The following is a 20615-nucleotide window of genomic DNA, read 5'->3' as shown; positions in this document are numbered from 1 at the left end:
AATGCCTACAGAGTTGAAATATTATTGATGGTTCCCCATATGCTGTAGATATGTTATAAATATACTAGGCTTCGAGAAATTAGGACTCTAAGTGGATTAGAAGTGTTCTTAAATAATCTTTAGTATCAATCAGAGTTATATTATTAACATTATTAATGTTAATTTGGTTTAAGGAGAGTGCAAGCCAAGGTGGAAGTTCAAAGTCTGAATTGATCGGGCCTTCGCTATGTGCTGAGGGGGGCAACATGGCAAAAATGCCTACTCCCTTTTTTTTTTGTGAGAATATTACTAAAAAATATTTTGGCCTGAAAAAGGGTGGTACATAAGAAATATAATTGTTATCGTAACCTTGCAAAGGTGAACTACTATGTACAATTGTCGGAATGGACAATGAACGAATCACTAAAAAGTTAATGAGCTAAGCACAAACCGACAATTGTCCTTGGCGTAGATGTTAGGATTGTGTTTTAGACTTTGCAGATTTAGGTTTTTACAGAGATCGGAAGGAAGCGTAAGGCAGAGATTGGTAGCAACCAAAAATTTTTCTGGTAAGCATCACATGATATAATGGTGAAGCTTTCAAATTAGAATTAATTCAACTCCATTGGCAGCTCTCGTCGACGAAGTACGCTATCTTGTTTCAGGGAAATGCCAAGCAACACTATAGTGATTTGATATACTCACCCTTTGTACAACATACGCAGGTTTTCGTGTAATCATTCTGCAACTATCTTCCAATTAAGATGTCACGGACAGAAATTCTGTCATTTTGGAAAAATGGCTCAAAAGCAGTAGTTGTCTTGTTCTTATTTTGATTTTTCATTGCTATAAATCATATCGATAGAAGAGAATAAGCTACCATAAAAAGTGAAGCCAAGAAAGCAGACATCATGATGAACTCCACGGGAGTGACAAAAGAGTAGGAACCCATTACCGGCAAGGAGCTATCTTCTATTTCAGTTTAGATTACAATGATGGACGTTCCAATTAACTTCTACGTAAAGCCGGCTTAGAATGCGTAGGAAACTCCCATTTTTTCGACTTCACTCTTCCTAAGATGTGAGTAGGGTATGTGACCTCTTCCCCTCTCCCGGAGGATAACCTAGGAGGTATTTGCTCCTTTTCGTCTTATCACTTGCAACATAGTCGAATTGAATTTACACAATGTTGGAAATTCTGTCATTTTGAGAGAAATGATGTAAAGCAGGAGTAGTCTTGTTCTAATTGTTGTTCTTTATTGCTCATAATCATATCGATAGTAAACAATAAAAAACACTCAACTCTATTTAGGATAACCTAAGAGTTTCCATTGCCCAAAATCAATATGTTTTTGAGAAGTGTCAAATTTAATCTCCTTTTCTTCGTATTACTGGTGTTAAAAGGTATGTGCATGTTATATATTTTATAATGGAATGTTCAATAATGATAGGATTAAAATGGAATTATAATTAAATATCATTAAAAGATTCAAAAAGGGTAAAACTTAATCACAGAAGTTTGAAATAAGTTATACATGTGATGTCTTATCACCATATGTGCAAGGTAAGTAGACGTTGCAGAGGTTTGATAGTGGTATATAGGCTATAAGATTGATATGGTATACTCCAATGATAAGGATATAGTGTTTAGATGGCAAGCAGAGATTGGAATATTGGAAAGTGGGGGGGAGGCGCCTGTATCTGGCCAGTTCCTATTCCTCCAGCGGTGGCAACGTGATGTATGTTTTGGTCTTCTTGGCGTTCGCTTTGGCCGCAGCATCTGCCGAGTGCCAGAACGGCCGTGTAATCAGTGAGTTGTCTCTCTAATCTTATTTTAACTTACAAAAAAAATCACGATTTAACTAAAAAATACCGTATTTTAATGTTTGATAGAATCTAAGGCATTAGTTATATTTACATTAATGTACGAAATAAACAAATAAAGAGACCAATTTATTTATTTTCTTGAACGTTTATAGAGGCTGTGATATAACATTCTATATATTTAATAAAGAATTATAGAACTATTTTATTTTATTAATTTTTTTTGTATCTTTATTGAAATTTACAACAGTACAAAATGATACATCCAATAAATTTCATATAAGTTTATAATGGAGTGATACTGGCGAGTGGAGAAACTACCCCATTGGTAGCACTCTAAAGAACTGTTTTAATTTATTGAAACAAATAATAAAGAACATGGGCCTAAGGGGTAGAGCTATGGGCCTCAGCCAAAACCTCTATTATCCCAACAGTTAATTTCTTTCAGTCAAAAGCATTGTTGCCAGGGTGGATTTACTTATTGCACCTAACCCTGCCCTTTGAGCAATAAAGGTGTTTGCAGCAGTTTGGAGGTGCGCATTACCATGATGATGATAATGATGTCATATGACCCCCGATGAGAGCTTAGGGAGTCGACGTCCAACGTATGGCGATGAAGCTTGGCTCGTAAGCCACAATGCCTATCAGGACTTTAGAGGCTCAGTAGTTTGGAAGGTCTCACATTGCTTCTAACCGTAATCAGACGGTGGGAAAGTACTTCCTCAAAGTAGATGCATTCAGGGTCTTCACCAACCACCGGTTCCACTCTATTATCGTTTCCTTCTGGATAACAGTTTTTCATTTTCCCATTTTATGGAGTCCTACCTAATCTTCACACGGAGATTGGCAGAACTACTGACCCTTCTTTCTTGTATGTATGTTTCAACATGTCTCCTCGCATGAGGTGGTCGAGAGAAACTCCGCCTGCTCATATCTGCATCACCTTATGAGATACATTCCGGTATCTTCTAGTAACTCCCAGCAGAGTCCTACGCTCAATAGTCGCCAACCTGGTTTTTGTGAGCGTGTATGATTCCGGTTCCAGGGAGGAAACGTATGCCTCAGAGTACTCAAAGCAACCAGTTCATATAGGGTCACTGTATGCCTGGTATCGAAGGTCCAGCAGATGGACAATGTCACTGGGGCTCACACAAATAAAATGTAAGGTACTCGCTTCTGACTCGCCGAACTATATTCCGGTATCTAGTACTATGGTACTAGATACCGGAATATAGTTTATTAACTATACTTAGTTTATGAACTAAGTTGTATTATTGCGAATTAAGGCACAATCTTCAGTGAAATAGATTATATACTCATGTCACGAATGGAATAACCACCGGCGATTCCTGACATTAGTTTTCAAAGGCGAAGCAGCATTTTATATGTACATTAATAAAACAGGAATTTTAACTCCCACATAGATCTTGATGAAGCACGTTGGGACGAGGACCATAAGAGTCTCTAGAACGGTGTAGGTTCGATATCCAGTAGGAGCAGTTAATATTTATTTCTCTGCGTTCTCGACAAATGAATTTCGACACTCTTACTGTAGTTTGTAAGAGGCATCTATCCTCTATGCAGCCGTAAGGGGTTGGGAAAAATGACGTTAATAAACTTTTTTGGACTCAACAGAATTCGATTAAACGGAAAGTTCAGGTATTGATGTTGAGAGGGTGCATCTATACGCCACTGCTAAGGGTCGTGGGGCTATTTCAAAGAGAGAATACACTCTAATCTGCAGTATGATTAATTGTTTGCTCCCAGCTCACGGAACATACTATAGCCTCACTTGCTCGACTTGTACCCCCCTCCTTCCTGCTACAATCTTCCACATTTAAGCCATTTATCATTTTTCATTCTAATGATGTTATCTAGTGGTAAATAAAATAAAATTGGGAAAAGATAGTGGCCTTATTTTTAATCTGAACGGATCCCAACCTTCCTAAATTGAAATTTTCCAATTAAGATATTAAATTTAGAAAGTACAGTTTTAAAGAATTTCCTGTTCTATAAAAATATCAAACTACTTCTAGAAGTAGCAGACTTACAGTCCTTTTTGAAAGCGATAAAGTTTATTCATAATATTATAATGGCTCAGTAATAAATCACTTAGAACAAGGTTGCGCGTAATGATACTAAAATAGTAATTAGTGTCTAGTGCGGTCCCTGGTCTGAAATATCAGTACCATATTCAAGGATAAAACAGTTTAAACCGGCAACTGCGTGAGGAACAGTTTGAAACGGCTTACCTGGGAGATTCATTCGACCAGTGGCAGATTCGCCTTCCAAACGATTTTCGAAGAGGGTTCTCACTCCACAATTTCGTCTGAGACCGCACCGCAGCAAGCATGAAGTGTATGAACAAGCTGCCAAGATCTAGGACCAATTAGAACACTCTATGCAAGAATACACTAACCGCTAACCGGTACCAGTGTATTAGACATGGATCAGGACATAGCCATATATTACTAGAGTAGATTCTGTATGTGGTACGATGATTGCAGTTATAACCAATTTAGTGCTACCTGAACAAAAAGTTATGTACCTGAATCACCTACATGGGATCACTTGAAAACGGCGGACAAGTGAGGCCAACGCTCGCATTTTTTCCCATAAATAATGAATGGTCAATAATTCCTGTTAATTTGTTTGCTACTGAGTAAACACAGGCGCAGGGCTTCGACATTTGGCGCCTCTCACAATTATTAGTCTATCCCCTAAAAAAAATATTGGAATATTTAAAAAAAATTTTTTAACTAAACGGTCTGGCTCAACTTTCACTTAACACCCTACTTTGAACTTAAATCAACCCTTGCACGTTTCAGAAAATATAGTTATATATTTTTCACTGCGACAATATTTTGTATTAACTTTCTGAATGTGCGTTTCAGTTGACACATTGACTAACCCAGTAGTTAGATACTGTAACTGTAGGGTAAAGATAGATACTTTTTTTCTAAAAAGCTAACTTTTTGTTTTCAAATACCAGAAATTAACTATAATTAACTTTAGCGAATGTCCGAGGAATTACTACATCTAATCATTATAAATTTTATGGTGAATTAAATTATCATCAGTTCGAATGCTAGTAGACAAGGGTACATCTAATTCTTGAAATGTAGTTTTTGAAAACTAGAATTTTTTTTTCTTCAAATAATGAAAGATCAAAAGATATTGTAAATTTACTTTGGCTATTTATCTCAATAAATAATTAGACGTAACGATGTCTATTAGCACTCAAATTCAAACTAGTTGAATGCATCATAAGACATTTTCAATGATTATCTTAGACATTTGTACAAGAAAAAAAAAGTTGTTCTAATAAACTTTTTTTTTAGTAACCATTAGATAAACCAATATTTATTAGCATTCAATTAGGAGGTAATTAAATGCACCATAAGATAGATAATGATAATCTTCGAAGGAATAGCAGGCTCAAAGATATTTGCACGAATAAATTTTTAAAGTGTTGATTTCTTCTATTTTGGAAGAAAAAAAAATAGTTAAAATATCTCTTAAATTGAAACTAGTTAATTCACCATAAAATAGTTTATTATTATATTGGCAGGGATACTAGTTTCCATTATATTAGCCAAAATATATTCACAAAATGTTGATTTCTCGATAATTGGACAAAAATATTTGTTATGACTTTCACTTACTTCTATATGGACTATTTAGTGCAGTGATCGTACAAAATTTCGAATTCGAGTTTTCAATATTTATACACGTTTTGGAATCCCCTGAGTTGAAATAATCAAGTTAGACATAATGTTCTGTGTGTGCACAGGCTATCTCAAAAAGAAAAGACGTAAGAGACTAAAATTATTTATTTAACGTGAGAGTATGCCTGAGATGTGGCAGCAATTTTTTTTCAATAAAATCGTCCGATCGAAGTGCCACTTTATAAAATTTTTCACATTTTTTCGATTTTCTTCAAAAATAATTTTGATTGAACTCAGTGAATCAATGAAGGATAAAGTGTTATTTAATTTAATGCCAGATAGGTCTTATCCTCATTGTTGTAGTCTGACAGGGCTTTCCAAATTTTGAAAAATGTTGCCCTAAAGTACCTTTTATTCAGTTTACTTAAAATCAATGACAAGCTCACCTTGTTAGCAATAATAAAAAAAAAAGATAAATACAAAATATTATAGAATTTTATGAATAACTAAAGGAGAAAAATGGAAAAAATAATTTCATCCAATTCGAACGGTAAATGCCGAGACCGCCCGATCTTTCCCGAATATATGACGGATCCGATATTTTTGTTAAAACTGTTATATTCATTAAAATATAAAATTAACATTTGTTATTCTGACCTCGAGAAACTCTATAATATAAATTTTTATACCAAAATAAAAATATTTTTTTTTTTTAAATAAATCAAATGGTATCCTTGTTAAGTCTCAACACTCTTTATTATATCAACAGTCCAACGTTTCGGCCAATTCGACTATCCTCAAGGACAATCTAACAATTAACAGCTTTTTTTTATACATTAATTTGTAAGAATTTTAACAACGACATTATGATTAATAATTTAACATACCTTAAATATAGATTTAAACTTCACATTCAAATTTAAAAAATTTGCAGGATATTCTGCTCAGGTCATTAATTACAAGCCAAATTACCTTATGAAAAAGTCAATTAATAAGAAATCATATTAATTATTAATAAGCTTATATCTAGTTACCTATTTTGTCACAGTTCATTAATTTTTAAAACTTTTAATTTTAGATCAACTTGACACTATCAACTATCTTATCAATAAACTATTTTTAACCTCCCATTCACTCAGGTCAGGCTTATAATTAATTTATTTCAAATTGCATTTTGGTCTAAAATTTTATTTGTTCCATTATTAAAATTAATTGTAAATAGTAACATAAAATTTTCCCCATATTTTTCATATTTTTGGAGAAAATGGTCGGAGGTGCGGTCAGCAAAAAGAACATAAATAAACAAAAAAATATTTATTTATGCGGACGTTTCGACCCGAGTATCATGTCTTCTTCAGGGAGCTTGTAGCAGGGGATCCATGCTAAAACTCAAGTTTTATTTAAGTTCTCCCTGATGGAAACCTGAAACTCAGGTCGAAACATCGCCATGAATTAATAATTTTTTGTTTATTTATGTTCTTTTTGCTGAGAGCACCCCCCGACCAACTTCTCCAATTATTAATCTACGGTCAATTATCTATACCGTATTTTCAAAAATTAATTTTACTTAAAATCTCTACATTAACATTGTCCTTGAGGATGAACGTATTGGACGAAACGTTGGAGAGTTAATATAATAAAGAGTGTTGAGACTTAGAAAGGATACCATTTGATTTATTTAAAAAATTAATAATTTTCGCCTTCCCTGCTCTATAGTTTTTATTACGATAATCATAAAAATAGTGATAAGTTCAATATGAGCTCACTAATCTGCAAAAAACTTAGGAACATTAGTACCTTATTAAGTAAAAGTAATGTGTGCACGCATCGCACTAGATATTTGAAAAATTGTACCAGTGGAAGTATTGCGCGTAAAAAGAATCATAAATCTATTCTATACTAATCTCAATTAAATATCGTGTTTTAGAAAATTCACTCAACTTCTAAAAATATATTGATAATCTTTAAGTTTATATTTAAAGAAATTGAGCATGTATTGAAAAGTGAGCTAATTTTTTTTTATTCAAAGCAATGGAATTTTTTATTCTATCGGCTTTAAGGCTCCAGGCGCATTGCTAGCTCAGCTTAAAGGATACAATTAATTTAAATAAATAATACCTACAATGTAAAATAAGTTATATTTATCTGAATCGACTCCCGTATCATAGTCAATCCACGATAATCGATTGAAATAAATAAAAGTTTGTTTAAATTATGTCACATTTTCAAGCATGGCCTCCTGGTATTCTATGTTCTATACAAGACTAGATGTAGATATCTTTTTCTTCTTCAAACTCCATGACCTCATATACCCGTTAGACCATGACCTTGCACCCCTCATCAACACAACTACCGGGCAACTGGAGAGAGATTGCGAATTTTCATATAGGATTATCCACGAATTGTTTTATATATTAAAGTATTCTTTCATATGATTATATTCTATAATGTAACGCTTATAGAATAAAATTATACAAAAGAATACTTTAGTATATACAACAATTCGTGGATAATCCTATCTGAAAATTTGCGATCTCTCAATTAGAAATCAACATTTTGTCGAATATCATGAAAACTACTACAACTAATACGCAGATAAACATAAACTACTTTATAGTGCATAAAACTAGCTTTAGTTTGAGTGTTAATAGACATTTGTAGATGGAATGCTTTTTGTGATATAGATTCCTCAAAATAAATTCACTAACTACTGATTTTTCAGTGCATTTTTTATGAAATATTGTTTTTAAAAAAACTATATCTCGAAAAATATTTAACGTAAATAGCTCTGTTAGGGCTCATATTTTAGCAAATTTACTCTACTTTAAATTATGTTCTCTTATGTTCTATCTAGTGCTGTTGATTGTTATACAGAAATGGAGCTCCGAAAGAAAATTGTTTTTTAACCTTTAGAAACAGCCACCATTTGGTATAACCCCAACCTATACTTGGCAGAATCATCTATTTAGTGTAGTATTTATACATAGTTTTCATTAATGTAACCAAAAATTGGGATGAAACAACTGATAGTACAAGAGCCGGGAAGAAAAATAGGCAGTTATCTCACCCCAATTTTTGATTACTTTAATGAAAACTATGTATAATTAATAGTCAAAACTGATGAGTCTGCCAATTATAGGTAGGGAGAATAAGTTTGATTTATGAAAAACTTCATTTCAGAAAACATTGGACGTACAAATGTCTGCCAGCGCTCAAATTAAAGTTAGTTAAATTTACTATAAAATAGTTAATAATGTTTATCTTTGTAGGACTAGTAGTTTTTATAATATTTGACAAAATAAACTCACAAAATGTTAATTTCTAGTCGTCCGTATAAAATGTTTAATTTTTGAAAAAATATATCTCTAAATCCATAAGACGCACATATGTCTGCCAACAGTCAAAATAAAGGAAATTTGACTTACTATAAAGTAGTTTATGACACTTATCTTCTTAGGGGTAGTAGTTTTTATGATATTCACACATGAATATAAATTTGGCAAATAAAGATTTGTCCGAACAACTATAAATCAATTAGCAAATTTCATGAAAACTATTACTCCTACGAAAATAAACAACATAAACTACTTTATATCTCATTAAACTAGCTTTAATTTGAGTGCTAATAGACATCTGTAGGTCAAATTGTTTTTCAGATATAGGTTTTTCAAAATAAATTCACTAACTACTGATTTTTTTAGTACGTTCCATACAACATTTTCATGAAATGTTGCTTTTGAAAAAGCTATATCTCGAGAACTATTCAACGTAAATAACTCTTTTAGGGCTCATCTTTTAGCAAATTTGCTCTTCTTTAAATGACGTTCTCTTAGGTTTTCTTGTGTTGTTCCTACTTTTTGAGCTATAGAGCTCCGAATGAAAAATTAAAAATTTTTATTGCTTTGAAACAGCCGCTATTTTTTATTTGCCCTACCTATACTTGGCAGACTCATCAATTTTGACTAGTAATTATATATAGTTTTCATTAAAGTAATCAAAAATTGGGGTGAGATAACTTCCTTTTTTCTCCTCTTCGGCTCTTGTACTATAACTTTTCAGTACTTAAAATATTATTACTCAAATAACATTAATGTCAGTTGTACTATGACTTTTTCACCCCAGCTCTTGTACTATAACCGTCAGCTAGTATGGATGGTTCACACGCCTTTGAGAAAAGATTAATTGGTCAACGTTAGATACCTGATGATAAGGAATACAATGCTCTGGAGGAACTCATTCATAATTTGTAGCTATTACGAAATCAGCAGCTTCATCCGACAACCGTTATTTTATCTGGCTCTATAATTAGTTAACTTAATTGACGTAAAATAAATGTTAGTTCGAGTTACATCTCAGCTTCCTCGACTGATGATTTTACCGACAGTTACTTTTTCCTAATTGAGGAGATACATGAAAAAAAATTTGATAAAACTGAATAACATAGTTTTATCAAATTTTTTTCCAACTAAGTTGAATGAAGAGCGCTTTCATCTCAAGTAATGGCCTACTTCACTTTTGAATTGCTGATCGAATTGTAACGGAATGTAAGAAATTAATTGAATGAAATAAGGCATAAGGTGACAGAAGGAGAATTTATTTATAGAGGTTGGTTGAACAAGAGAGAATGATTAAACACTAAATCTATTGTTATTATAGGGATGAAAGGTGGGCGGAATAGAACATTCATGCTAAACATAATTAATTAATTTTGACTGGGGTTTAATGATGAAGATGATGGTGTTAATTATATGGAAAGATGGTGGACTTTCTCTATGCATTAATGCTTCCTGTTTCTTGCCTTCCATGTCCCTTCACCTACCCTCTCCTCGGCTACCAGAGAGTTCTTCGGCGGTGTTCTTACTCAGTCATGATTTATTGAAGAATAGAAGTGAAAAAAAAAAACACGCTAGCGAGCGTGAGTGCCTTCAGTTTTCTCGGCCACATGGATGGTATGTAACACGCCGGTGTTACTATCCTGGCCATATGATTATAATTTGTTAGGTATCTTCCGTTTAAACGGAACATATGTTATAAGAAATAGCTATAAAAAAAATAACAATAATACTGCATTACTACAACCTATGGAGAGTCTAAACGAGTGTTTCTTGGACAAGAGCCAAATTAATTTCTTAAGGTTCAGTGGCTATCATTGACATCAAACGCCAGGTTTTTTCTTCTGTTTATTTTTGGCATTGGGTTGTTATCATACTGGTTACTAACCTATTCTATCCAGAATTGTAGCGGAAAATCCGTACGGAATCAACCCAGATGAAGGCCTAAAATTAAGGCCGAAAAGTCAAATAAAATAAGTTTTAGTTATTTGTGTTTATTATTATTTTACTAACCGCGGTCTTTAAGGAACCTTTACTTTGAAATTGGTCTTTAAATAACCTTTACTTAATAATCTTTCTCACACTGAATCGACGGTCAACAATAAACGGATCATTTTTCTAACCAGAGTCAGGTGGCCGGTTTTCCATCCCCTGGTACCGCCAGGAAATAAAATTCAATCTGACTATCCAAGCCGGATTCGGATAGTCCAAGAGAAAAAGAAATGAAGTAAGTTATTCCACCCAAATTTTTTTATTACTTTAATAAAAGCTACGTATAATTGATAGTCAAAATTGTTGAGTCTGTCAAGTATAGATAGGGGGAATAAAAATTTGCGGCTTTTTAAAAAAGGTAAAAAAAAATTAATTTTTCATTTGGAGCTCTGAAACTACAAACAACACTAGAGAACCTAATAAAACATGATTTAAAGTTGAGTATAATTGCTAAAATATGAGACCTAGTAAAGCTGTCGTTACGTTGAATTTTTTCTGAGATACAGTTTTTTTTAAAGCAATATTTCATGAAATACATATATACTAAAAAAAAAAGGTGTTGGTAAAATGTATTGTGTGAAAACTTTGTTTCATGAACCATGTACCACTAAAGTTCTATCAGTGCTCACATTAAAGCTAGTTTAAAGTGCTATAAAGTATATCTTGGTAGGAGTAGTAATGTTCATAAATATTCATGATATTTACCAAAATATATTAACAAGATGATTGCGAGTTCTTTGGCCCAAATTTTTTATTTATAAAAGACTATATCTCAGGAACCATTGGACGAACAGTCTGCCATCAATAATATTAAAGATATTTTAATGTTCAATAAAGTAGTTTATAACGTTTGTGTGTGATGGGGTCGTAATTCGTATGATATTTACATATGAAAGTATGAAACGTTGTCCAAACAACTAAAAATCAATTAATTTTAGCAAATAACATGAAAATTACTACTCCTACAAAGATAAAAGTCATAAACTACTTTATAGTACATTAATCTAGCTTTGATTTGAGTGCTAATACACATCTGTACGGCCGCTGGTTCCTAAGATATAGATTTTTAAAAATAAATTCGCTTTCTACTGATTTATTTGTACGCTCTTGATGAAATTTAAAAAGATATATTTCGGGAACTGTTGAATGTAAACAGCTCTGTTAGGGCTCAGTGTTTATGGATTCATGTTTCCAATTAAATATTTTTAATCTAGACTGAAAGTGTTACAGATTCATTTTTTTTCAGAAAATTTTTCTGAAAAAAAGAAATTTCTAAAGAAAAGGTTGACATGGGATTCTCCTGTCCCACTAAAGTAGTTCTAAAAACCTATAAACTAGAATATTAAAATATTCTAGAATAATTCTCACGCTCTCTAACAACGAAAATATAATTTGGTGTATAATTATTACTTAATATCATTAAAAAATGAACAATTGTTTACAACTCCAAGCATAATCAATTATGCATTCAGGAAATGAAGATATTTAGTTTTTAAAATACATTAATTTAGTGTAATTAAGGTGTTTTTTGTTTTCATTTGCAGTGTGGGAATCTAGATTTATAATATTATTCCTTTATGACACCTTTTCTGATTTTTCAGTATATATTTCATGAAATATACTACTTTTCAAAAAACTGTTTCTCGGAAACTATTAAAAGTAAATAGCTCTATTAGGGCTAATATTTTAGTAAATTTACTCCACTTTAAACGTTGGTCTGTAAGGTTTTTTAGAGTTTTAGGTAGTTCTAACGATATGGAGCTCCAAAAAAATTTTTTTTTAACGTTTTGAAACAACTGCCATTTTTTATTCCCCCTACCTATACTTGACAGACTAATCAATTTTGATTAGTAATTGAACGTAGTTTTCATTATATTAATAAAAAAATTGGGATGAAATACCTGTTTTTTTTTTCTTCCTAGCGCTTGTACTATTACGTCCCAAAGTTTTGAGTAAATTGGTAAACTATTTTTGTGATTTTCGAAATATACTAGAAAGAGGTAAATTTAGAACGAAACATTTCTATTTTTCTGTTGGTATAAAAAAACATACTCAGGGTTCTAGACGTAGAAATAATGAGTACAAACTTATTCCGGCCAAGAATACAACAGTTTAACAAAAAATAGCAAGATCGTAAACATATGCTACTAGCAATCAGGGAGGATCAGATGGTCTCGGTTATTTTCCGATTTGAGCCTGTCTCTATTTTTTTCTTCTTTAATTATTCAAATTTTTTTTTTAATATTTTGTATTTATCCATTATTTAGTAACAACAATGAAAACAGATAATTAAACAGTAACAACAATTTCAAGTTATTAATTTCCCCAGGTTTTGTGTGTTGGTGGGTCCATGTTGAGGTTATCACTATTTAGGTGATTTTCAAATTTAAAAAACCCTGCTAGGGCTCATATTTTAGTGAATTTAATCCAATTTAAACGTTGGGCTGTAAGGTTTTTTAGTGTTGTAGGTAGTTCTAACGAAATAAAAAAAAACAAAAATTTTTTTTAATTTTTGAAACAGCCACCATTTTGTATTTGGTGTCAGTGGCATGCTTCAGGTTGGCTACTGGACATGGCTATTTGCGGCACCACCTGAAGAGAATAGGAGTGACTAAATCTTCGGCCTGCGTCCTGTGTGGAGTTGGTGAGATGACTGGCGATCACATATTTGCATGTGCGGCAACGGTGGACTTGACTACAGACGGGAGTCATCGGCAGAGCTAAACAATACTGGGCCGTACGAAACAAAATGGCAGAAATGCCTCCTTTGACGTAGTAAAAAATAAATAAATTAAGTTTTGAAACAGCCATCATTTTGTATTTCCCCTACCTATACTTGGTAGACTCGTCAATTTTGACTAGTAATTATACGTAGTTTTTCCTAAAGTAATAAAAAATTGGGATGAAATAACTGACTTTTTTCTCCTCTTCAGCTCTTATACTTTTATCTACACCGTTGCGGGCCCGTCACAGCTTAGGTAACGCCTTAATTTTTTTTATCTAGGAACGAAATAGCGAAAATCCGATCGTGGTGGAAGGAAAATTCAGATCCTGATATGAATGACTCCTACTAAGATTACAACCGTGATTCAGCTTCTCTTGAAATTGGAATAATCCCGCAGAATCGACTTTATCTAATGAGTCACCGGTAATGATTGATCTGGTTCTAGAGAATTATTTGTCACCTTGGAAAATGATTCCACCTTTATTGTTAAGAGAGTTCATTGGAAAAGCGATGGAGATTTCTTTCCATTCAATATGGTTCGCGTAAATATCTAATACTAAACTGACATTAATGTTATTTGATTAATAATATTTAAAGTACTGAACCAAACACCTTATAGTATAAGAGCCCAAGAGGAGAAAAAAAGGCAGTTATTTCACGCCAATTTTTGATTACTTTAATGAAAACTATGTATAATTACTAGTCAAAACTGATGAGTCTGCCAAGTATAGGTAGGGGGAAAAAAAAATATCGGCTTTCTCAAAACGTTAAAAATAATTAATTTTTTATTCGTAGCTCTATATCTTTACAACTACCAACAACAATAGGAAATCTAAGATAGCACCATTTAAAGTAGAGTAAATTTGCTTAAAATGTAAGCCCTTATAGAGCTATTTACGTTCAATAGTTCTCCGGATATAGTCTTTTAAAAAGCAACATTTCATAAAAATGTACTGAAAAATCAGTAGTAAATTTATTTTGAGAAATCTATATCTCAGGAACTATGCGACGTACAGATGCATATTAGCACTCAAATTAAATCTAGTTTAATGAGCTATAAAGTAGTTTATGATATTTATTTTCGTAGGAGTAGTAGTTTTCATGAAATTTGCTATAGTTGTTATATAGTTGTTCGGACAAATTTTCATATGCCAAATTTATATTCATATGTGAATATCATAAAAACTACTACTCCTACGAAGATAAGTGTCATAAACTACTTTATAGTAAATTAAATGTCCTTTATTTTGAGTGTTTGCAGACATCTGTACGTCCAATGATTTCAGAAATAACTCTTTTCATAAATCAAACCTATTGTCCGAACAACTATAAATCAATTTTAGCAAATATCATGAAAACTATTTCTACGAAGGTAAAGGTCATAAACTACTTAATAATACGCTCAGCTAGTTTTAATTTGATTGCTAATAGACATCTATACGTCACATAGTTCCTGAGATATAGATTCCTTAAAAAAAAATTCACTAACTATTTATATTTCAGTTCATTTTTATGAAATTTTCCTTTTTAAAAGGCTATATCTCGAGAACTATTGGACATAAATAGCTCTATTAGGACTAATATTTCAGCAAATTTACTCTTCTTTAAATAATATTCTCTTACATATTGTTGTTGGTAGTTTTTCAGATATAGAGCTCCGAATGAAAAATTAATTTTTTTTAAGGTTGCGAAACAGCCGCCATTTTTTGTCCCCCACTACCTTTACTTAGCACACTGATCAGTTTTGAAAATATACATAATTTTCATTAAAGTAATAAAAAATTGAGGTGAGATAACTGTCTTTTTTTTCTTCCCGGCTCTTGTACTATTACTAGGCTGCCTGGCAAATGCGGCCTTATAAGACTGAAAATATTGTATGCGCGTTTCTTGTTTTCGGCCTTTGGTACTAATTTGTGAAGAAATGGCTTACTTCTCAGTTACTATAATATTTATTAGAAATATTACTAGCGTTACGGCTTGAAAATTCAATTTTTTTATTGCGACTAAAACAAAGCAGACCTTTATAAAAATAAAAAGACATCGAAAACTCATGAAATAATAAGAAATTGAAAACTCATGAATGCAACCTGAATAATTGTAAACTTGCAGTCATTTTAGAATTAATTTAAAGTAAATATATTTAATTTGAAACTTAGTGTAACTTGTTCCAAAAACTTGCAAGTGAATATAAAGAGAGTAATTTAGACTTAAATATTGATTTAAGAAACGTGATCAAAATTCAAAGGGAAGTCTCCGATAATTTTTTCGATGATATAAAAAAAAATGTATACTTTCTGACAAGTTTTACTCTCTACCAAGATTTCTTCAGTCAGGCATTTGAGTGGAAGGTTACAGATCCTACTTTTGAGCATCTTAAAAACACTGTTTGTAAAAAATCAAAAAAAAAATCATTCATATAAAAAAATTATTATTTTACCGCACTTAAAAATATTATTATTACTGTTATACATTTTCATAATTAAAAAAAAAAGCGCCTGAAAAGAATATAATCCAATAATCGATACGAAAAAACTATAAAATTATGTCCGCAGGTGTACATGTTTTTTTTGTATTTATTTATTGAAATTTACAACTGTATTTACATAAAAACACATTAAGTAAATTTTATGTACTGTTTTTATTAGTTTAACAAAAGTATAAAATATATATTGGCAAATAAGATGGCGTTCTTTTAAATCAAGTCAGTTTTTTTAGTGAATATATAAGGTCCACCATTCTGCAGTATTTATTTAATAAATAAAACAATACACACATTTTTCAAATCAATTATAGAAATAGGATTACTGCGAAACCTTTTTTTATTTACTAATTGCAATTTACAACTGTATTTACATAACAACACATTAAGTGAATTTGATTAATAATGTAATTTTGACGTGTTCATTAATAACCAAATAATTGAAGTCAGAAACATTAATTTTATAAGGAAATAAGTTGTAGTGTTTATTCGAAGAAATATTAATCGATCTTTTTTTGTTTCTATTCTAAATTAATTTTAATATTAATCAATTAACTTATACGCGATTTTGTGGAACAGATAAAATTTTTAATTTACTTAGTTTGAGATATATTTTTAACGCAGAAGCGTCTATGATGGTAAACCAACCATGATAATATATAAATTTTATATTTAAGGCAGTTATACAAATAATTGCAAAGTAACATAAATTCCTATAAGCAATATGTATTAAAGAAATCATATACATTTTTGAACTTTTTATAATAATTCTTCCTAACTTCCATAATCAAGCAGTAAAATACAGTTTGAATAATAGAAAATATAACATAATATTTCGAAATACGCGTTTTTACAAATTAACGTATTATTGATTAATATAAACTAATTATTAATTAATATAAACCAGTGCCAGTTAATTTTCTTTTGCTTCTTATATTTATGATTCAAGATATTGTAAAAAAAAGAATTGCGATTCCTAGCAAGATTTGAACTGACAAATGATGCTAAAAGAATGCGAATTTTCTTTTCGTTTATCTCATTTTTTTCTCATCTCAATCATTTTAAGGAATTTTATAATGTTGGTTCATTTAACCCTCCCCTCCACCAGACATTACGGAATGACTCGTCGATTCGCTCGATTGCAGGAACGTGTAGTTAACACAATAAACAAGAAACAGTCAGAGTTAAATAATCTTTGTTCAGGGAATTAATCATCTATTGTTTACTTGCGATTCATTTCCATTTAACATATTACTCACTCTCTATCGGAAGTCCGTTAAAGCATAAGCAGTTTTAATGGCCATATTTTAGAAAAATGTTCAGATCAATCTTTAATTGAGGTTAAGATAAAGTTCAGTAATAATCCTTTGTTCCACTGAGCGGCGAAATAAGTGAGGATCGAAAATAAGGAAGACCAGGAACTAAAGCGGGAATGAAACAATACAAAAGAAAAGAGCGCACGAAACTACTAGGCTTCGATCGGAGATACTTACAGTTACTCCCATGTTGTTATTTTTTCCATTCCAAGGATGGTTCGAAGGCCGTTTCCGCAAATGAAGATCATACAGCTCATATTATTTAACCATATATAATTATAATATCATAGATACGAGAGTAATGTTAGGATCAAACAAAGTTCTTAATTAGTAACAAAGGACCAAAACTAGGGGGGGAGGGAGCAAACCATGGTCGGTTAGGAAAAGAAGAATAAAACCAAAATTTATTTTTTCTAACAAAAATTAAATTATTTACTAGAAAAAAAAAACAATTTTTTTTTTTATTTCTAGCAGCTGCTCCCCCCCCCCTCTCCTGAGTACGCTAATTATCATTAGAGACAAGTAAAGTAGAAAAAAGAAATCTGGTTGTTTTGATGTGTCCGTTCCATATGAATTCTACTAGAAAACATCTGGAGGTGAGGGGTCTCCTCATGTTTACTAAGCAAAGAAGAGAAAATAAAACAGTTAATATTTATAGACAAAAGATAATGTTAAATAATAAAAAAACAGTCATAAGTCGAAAAAAGAGTAGGGGAGGGAGATACATGAGAAGAAAGGAGTTATAGGGTAATGTTTACAGGGTTTTTGGAACCTTTCCTGCCCTGCCACGTCGCAGGAAGGGAGAATGGGGTGACTGATTGGAAGATTAGATTGAAGGAAGCATGGAGACTGTCCATGAACTTGATGTAGTGTACAGTTTCTAGCTGTAGTTCGCTATGAATGTGCGTCATGTCACGTCTTTCTAGTGATGTTCCTCTGCAGATCTTCTGTAATGTGCTGTTCTGGTATTGTTGTAGTGATTTCAGGGCTGTTGAGTATAGCAAATGTTGTAGAGGTGTACCGGGTAGAAGTGATGGTCGTAGTATTACTTTGTAGATGAGTTGCTTGAGTCTGAGTGACAGCCCTGGTGAATAGATGAGGTATTTGAGTTGGTATCTTGTTGATTTGACCATGTGCATTCTGTTTTGTAAATGTGCTGTGAATGAGAGGTGTGATTCCAGTTTCATGCCGTATGTGAGATGTCTCTTGGTTTGTATAGTCTGTTCGTTAAGTTTTGGTGCTCTGTTAGGAGTTTTCTGGTATGAGAATGTGATGGCGTTAATTTTTTGTGGATTGATGTGTATGGCTTTATTGGGTTCGGTACATCTCTTTATATACCCTCAGTCAGCTGACATCGAACTAACAGCTGACTCAGATCGTAACATATGTATATAAAGCAAACAGTGTGTTCCATTTACTCCTCTTACCTTAAAATTCTTGAAATTTATATATTTTCTCGGTATCATCCAACCTTCCAACCAGCAATCTGAGAATACCAACGGGGTGGGGGATATATATTTATGGATTTTGATAGAAAATTAAATTGTAACAAGATTTCTTATCGGTCATTGTTTTGAACCGACGAGTCCTGAAGGCGAAATTCGCAAACAATTTTATAATGGTTTATGACGATTTTCGGGCGATCGATTCCGAAAATCAAACATAATTAAATTTCTTTATAATTAAATTTCAAATAAAAATAGTCATCATATTTATAATTTGAATTCGACCTAACGAGAAGACCAAACTGGCTGACATGGTGATGATACCTCAATAAATATTTTTTAAAAATTATAACAGCGGATGCGTCATAAAAGAAAACTAAATAATTATATTAGAAATAATTACTTAATTATCTCCTTAGCCACCTAAACAAGTGGTGGTTAAGGTGATAATTTTCCATTAAACATGGAATAACAACTAATGTAAGATATTTTTTTATTACTTCTTTGGGCTCAGGAAACGCTAATACTTGTTAATTACATTATTGATATATATATATATATATATAAAATTTAATTTCAATATATAATCTGATTAATTTGAATAACCTACCTCGATCACGTCTTAATAAAATGATCTCACAAGTGTATGAGCTAAATGTGAACACGAATGAAATATTTTTTAAGAAAAATAAGAGAACAAAGTACAGACAATTTATGAAATGTCCAAAACCTAAGGAGTTCCAGGAAGTGTCAAATTGCTGGGAAAACCAGCAATCCATTTTTTTTATTTCAACGTTTCAGTCATTTATCAAGTCCTTTAAAGCTTCACAGCGTTTCCACAAATCAACAGAATAAAAACTATTTTTGAAAAAATTACTAACTAAGGATTTTAAGTAATAAAAAAGGTTGGGTGAATATTTAAAGAACAAAATTTTTTTTGTATTTCACAATTGATTCAATTGATCAAGTTAAAAAAAAAAAAAATAAAAGCAATTTTGTAGTGTAATTAACAAATGATAATTGATAACACTTAATACAATGAGGGAGGTGCTTACACCATTTCAAAATAAATGGTCTGGTACGCGCATTACGCAACTTTCACTTATAGTACAAGGGTCTAAGAGAAGAAAAAAATCAGTTATTTCACCTCAAGTTTTTATTAGCTTGATGAGCCAGTTCGGATCCAGCCTGGGAAGTTGACTTTTTTCATTAAGTGGCGGTCCTACAAAATGAAAAACTTGACCCCCCACCATGGTTAGAATAGGTTGGTCACCTGTAGATTACTAGGCAAACATCACCATCGCTGTGGATTGCCTTAAAAAATATATATATATATATATATTGTAATATGCTCCTTTTGTAGTAAATAGTATATTTTGATGTATAAATGGTTTTAATATGTTACCAACCACACGCCCTGAGATTAAGAGTCTCTCTCTCTCTTTTTATATAATAAAATTAAGAGTCCTTTTACATTATAAAAGTTAAATTTTAACTTTTTTAACTTTATTTTAATTTTACATGTTAAAAGTTAAACTTTTATAATGTAAAAGGACTCTTAATTTTATTATATAAAAAGAGAGAGAGAGACTCTTAATCTCAGGGCGTGTGGTTGCTAGACAATCAGAATACAGATACAATAATTTCTCTTAATTTAAATTAAAATCTATTTTACACATGTATCTATTATTATGCATACAAAAACTAACCAAGCTCTACGATCTTCTTGATTCCTGGTGTTTTCTTTGTTCTATTGTTGTGGCGTCCAAAATGGCTTTTTCTTCTTGCTGGACAGAAATTGATGAAGCTTCTTCTTGCTCATGACCTCATCTCTCTTCCGCGCCACCGACCCGAGT

General features: G+C 31.8%; 1 protein-coding gene across 1 annotated transcript in view; it reads left to right on the top strand.

Moving 5' to 3' along the window:
* The first annotated feature begins 1209 nt into the window (after positions 1–1209).
* The window catches only part of LOC106681744 (venom allergen 5), a 25457-nt gene continuing 6051 nt past the window's right edge, over positions 1210–20615 (top strand). The window contains exons 1-2 of the mRNA XM_014422212.2: positions 1210–1542; positions 1623–1788. Of these exons, the coding sequence (XP_014277698.1) occupies positions 1519–1542; positions 1623–1788 (190 nt within the window). The 5' untranslated portion in view covers positions 1210–1518. The remainder of the gene's footprint in view (positions 1543–1622; positions 1789–20615) is intronic.

The sequence above is a fragment of the Halyomorpha halys genome, unplaced genomic scaffold, assembly GCF_000696795.3.
Source record: "Halyomorpha halys isolate HHAL.00 unplaced genomic scaffold, Hhal_1.1 Scaffold363.1, whole genome shotgun sequence".
Lineage (NCBI taxonomy): Eukaryota > Metazoa > Arthropoda > Insecta > Hemiptera > Pentatomidae > Halyomorpha > Halyomorpha halys.
This window is presented reverse-complemented; position numbering and strand designations above follow the sequence as displayed.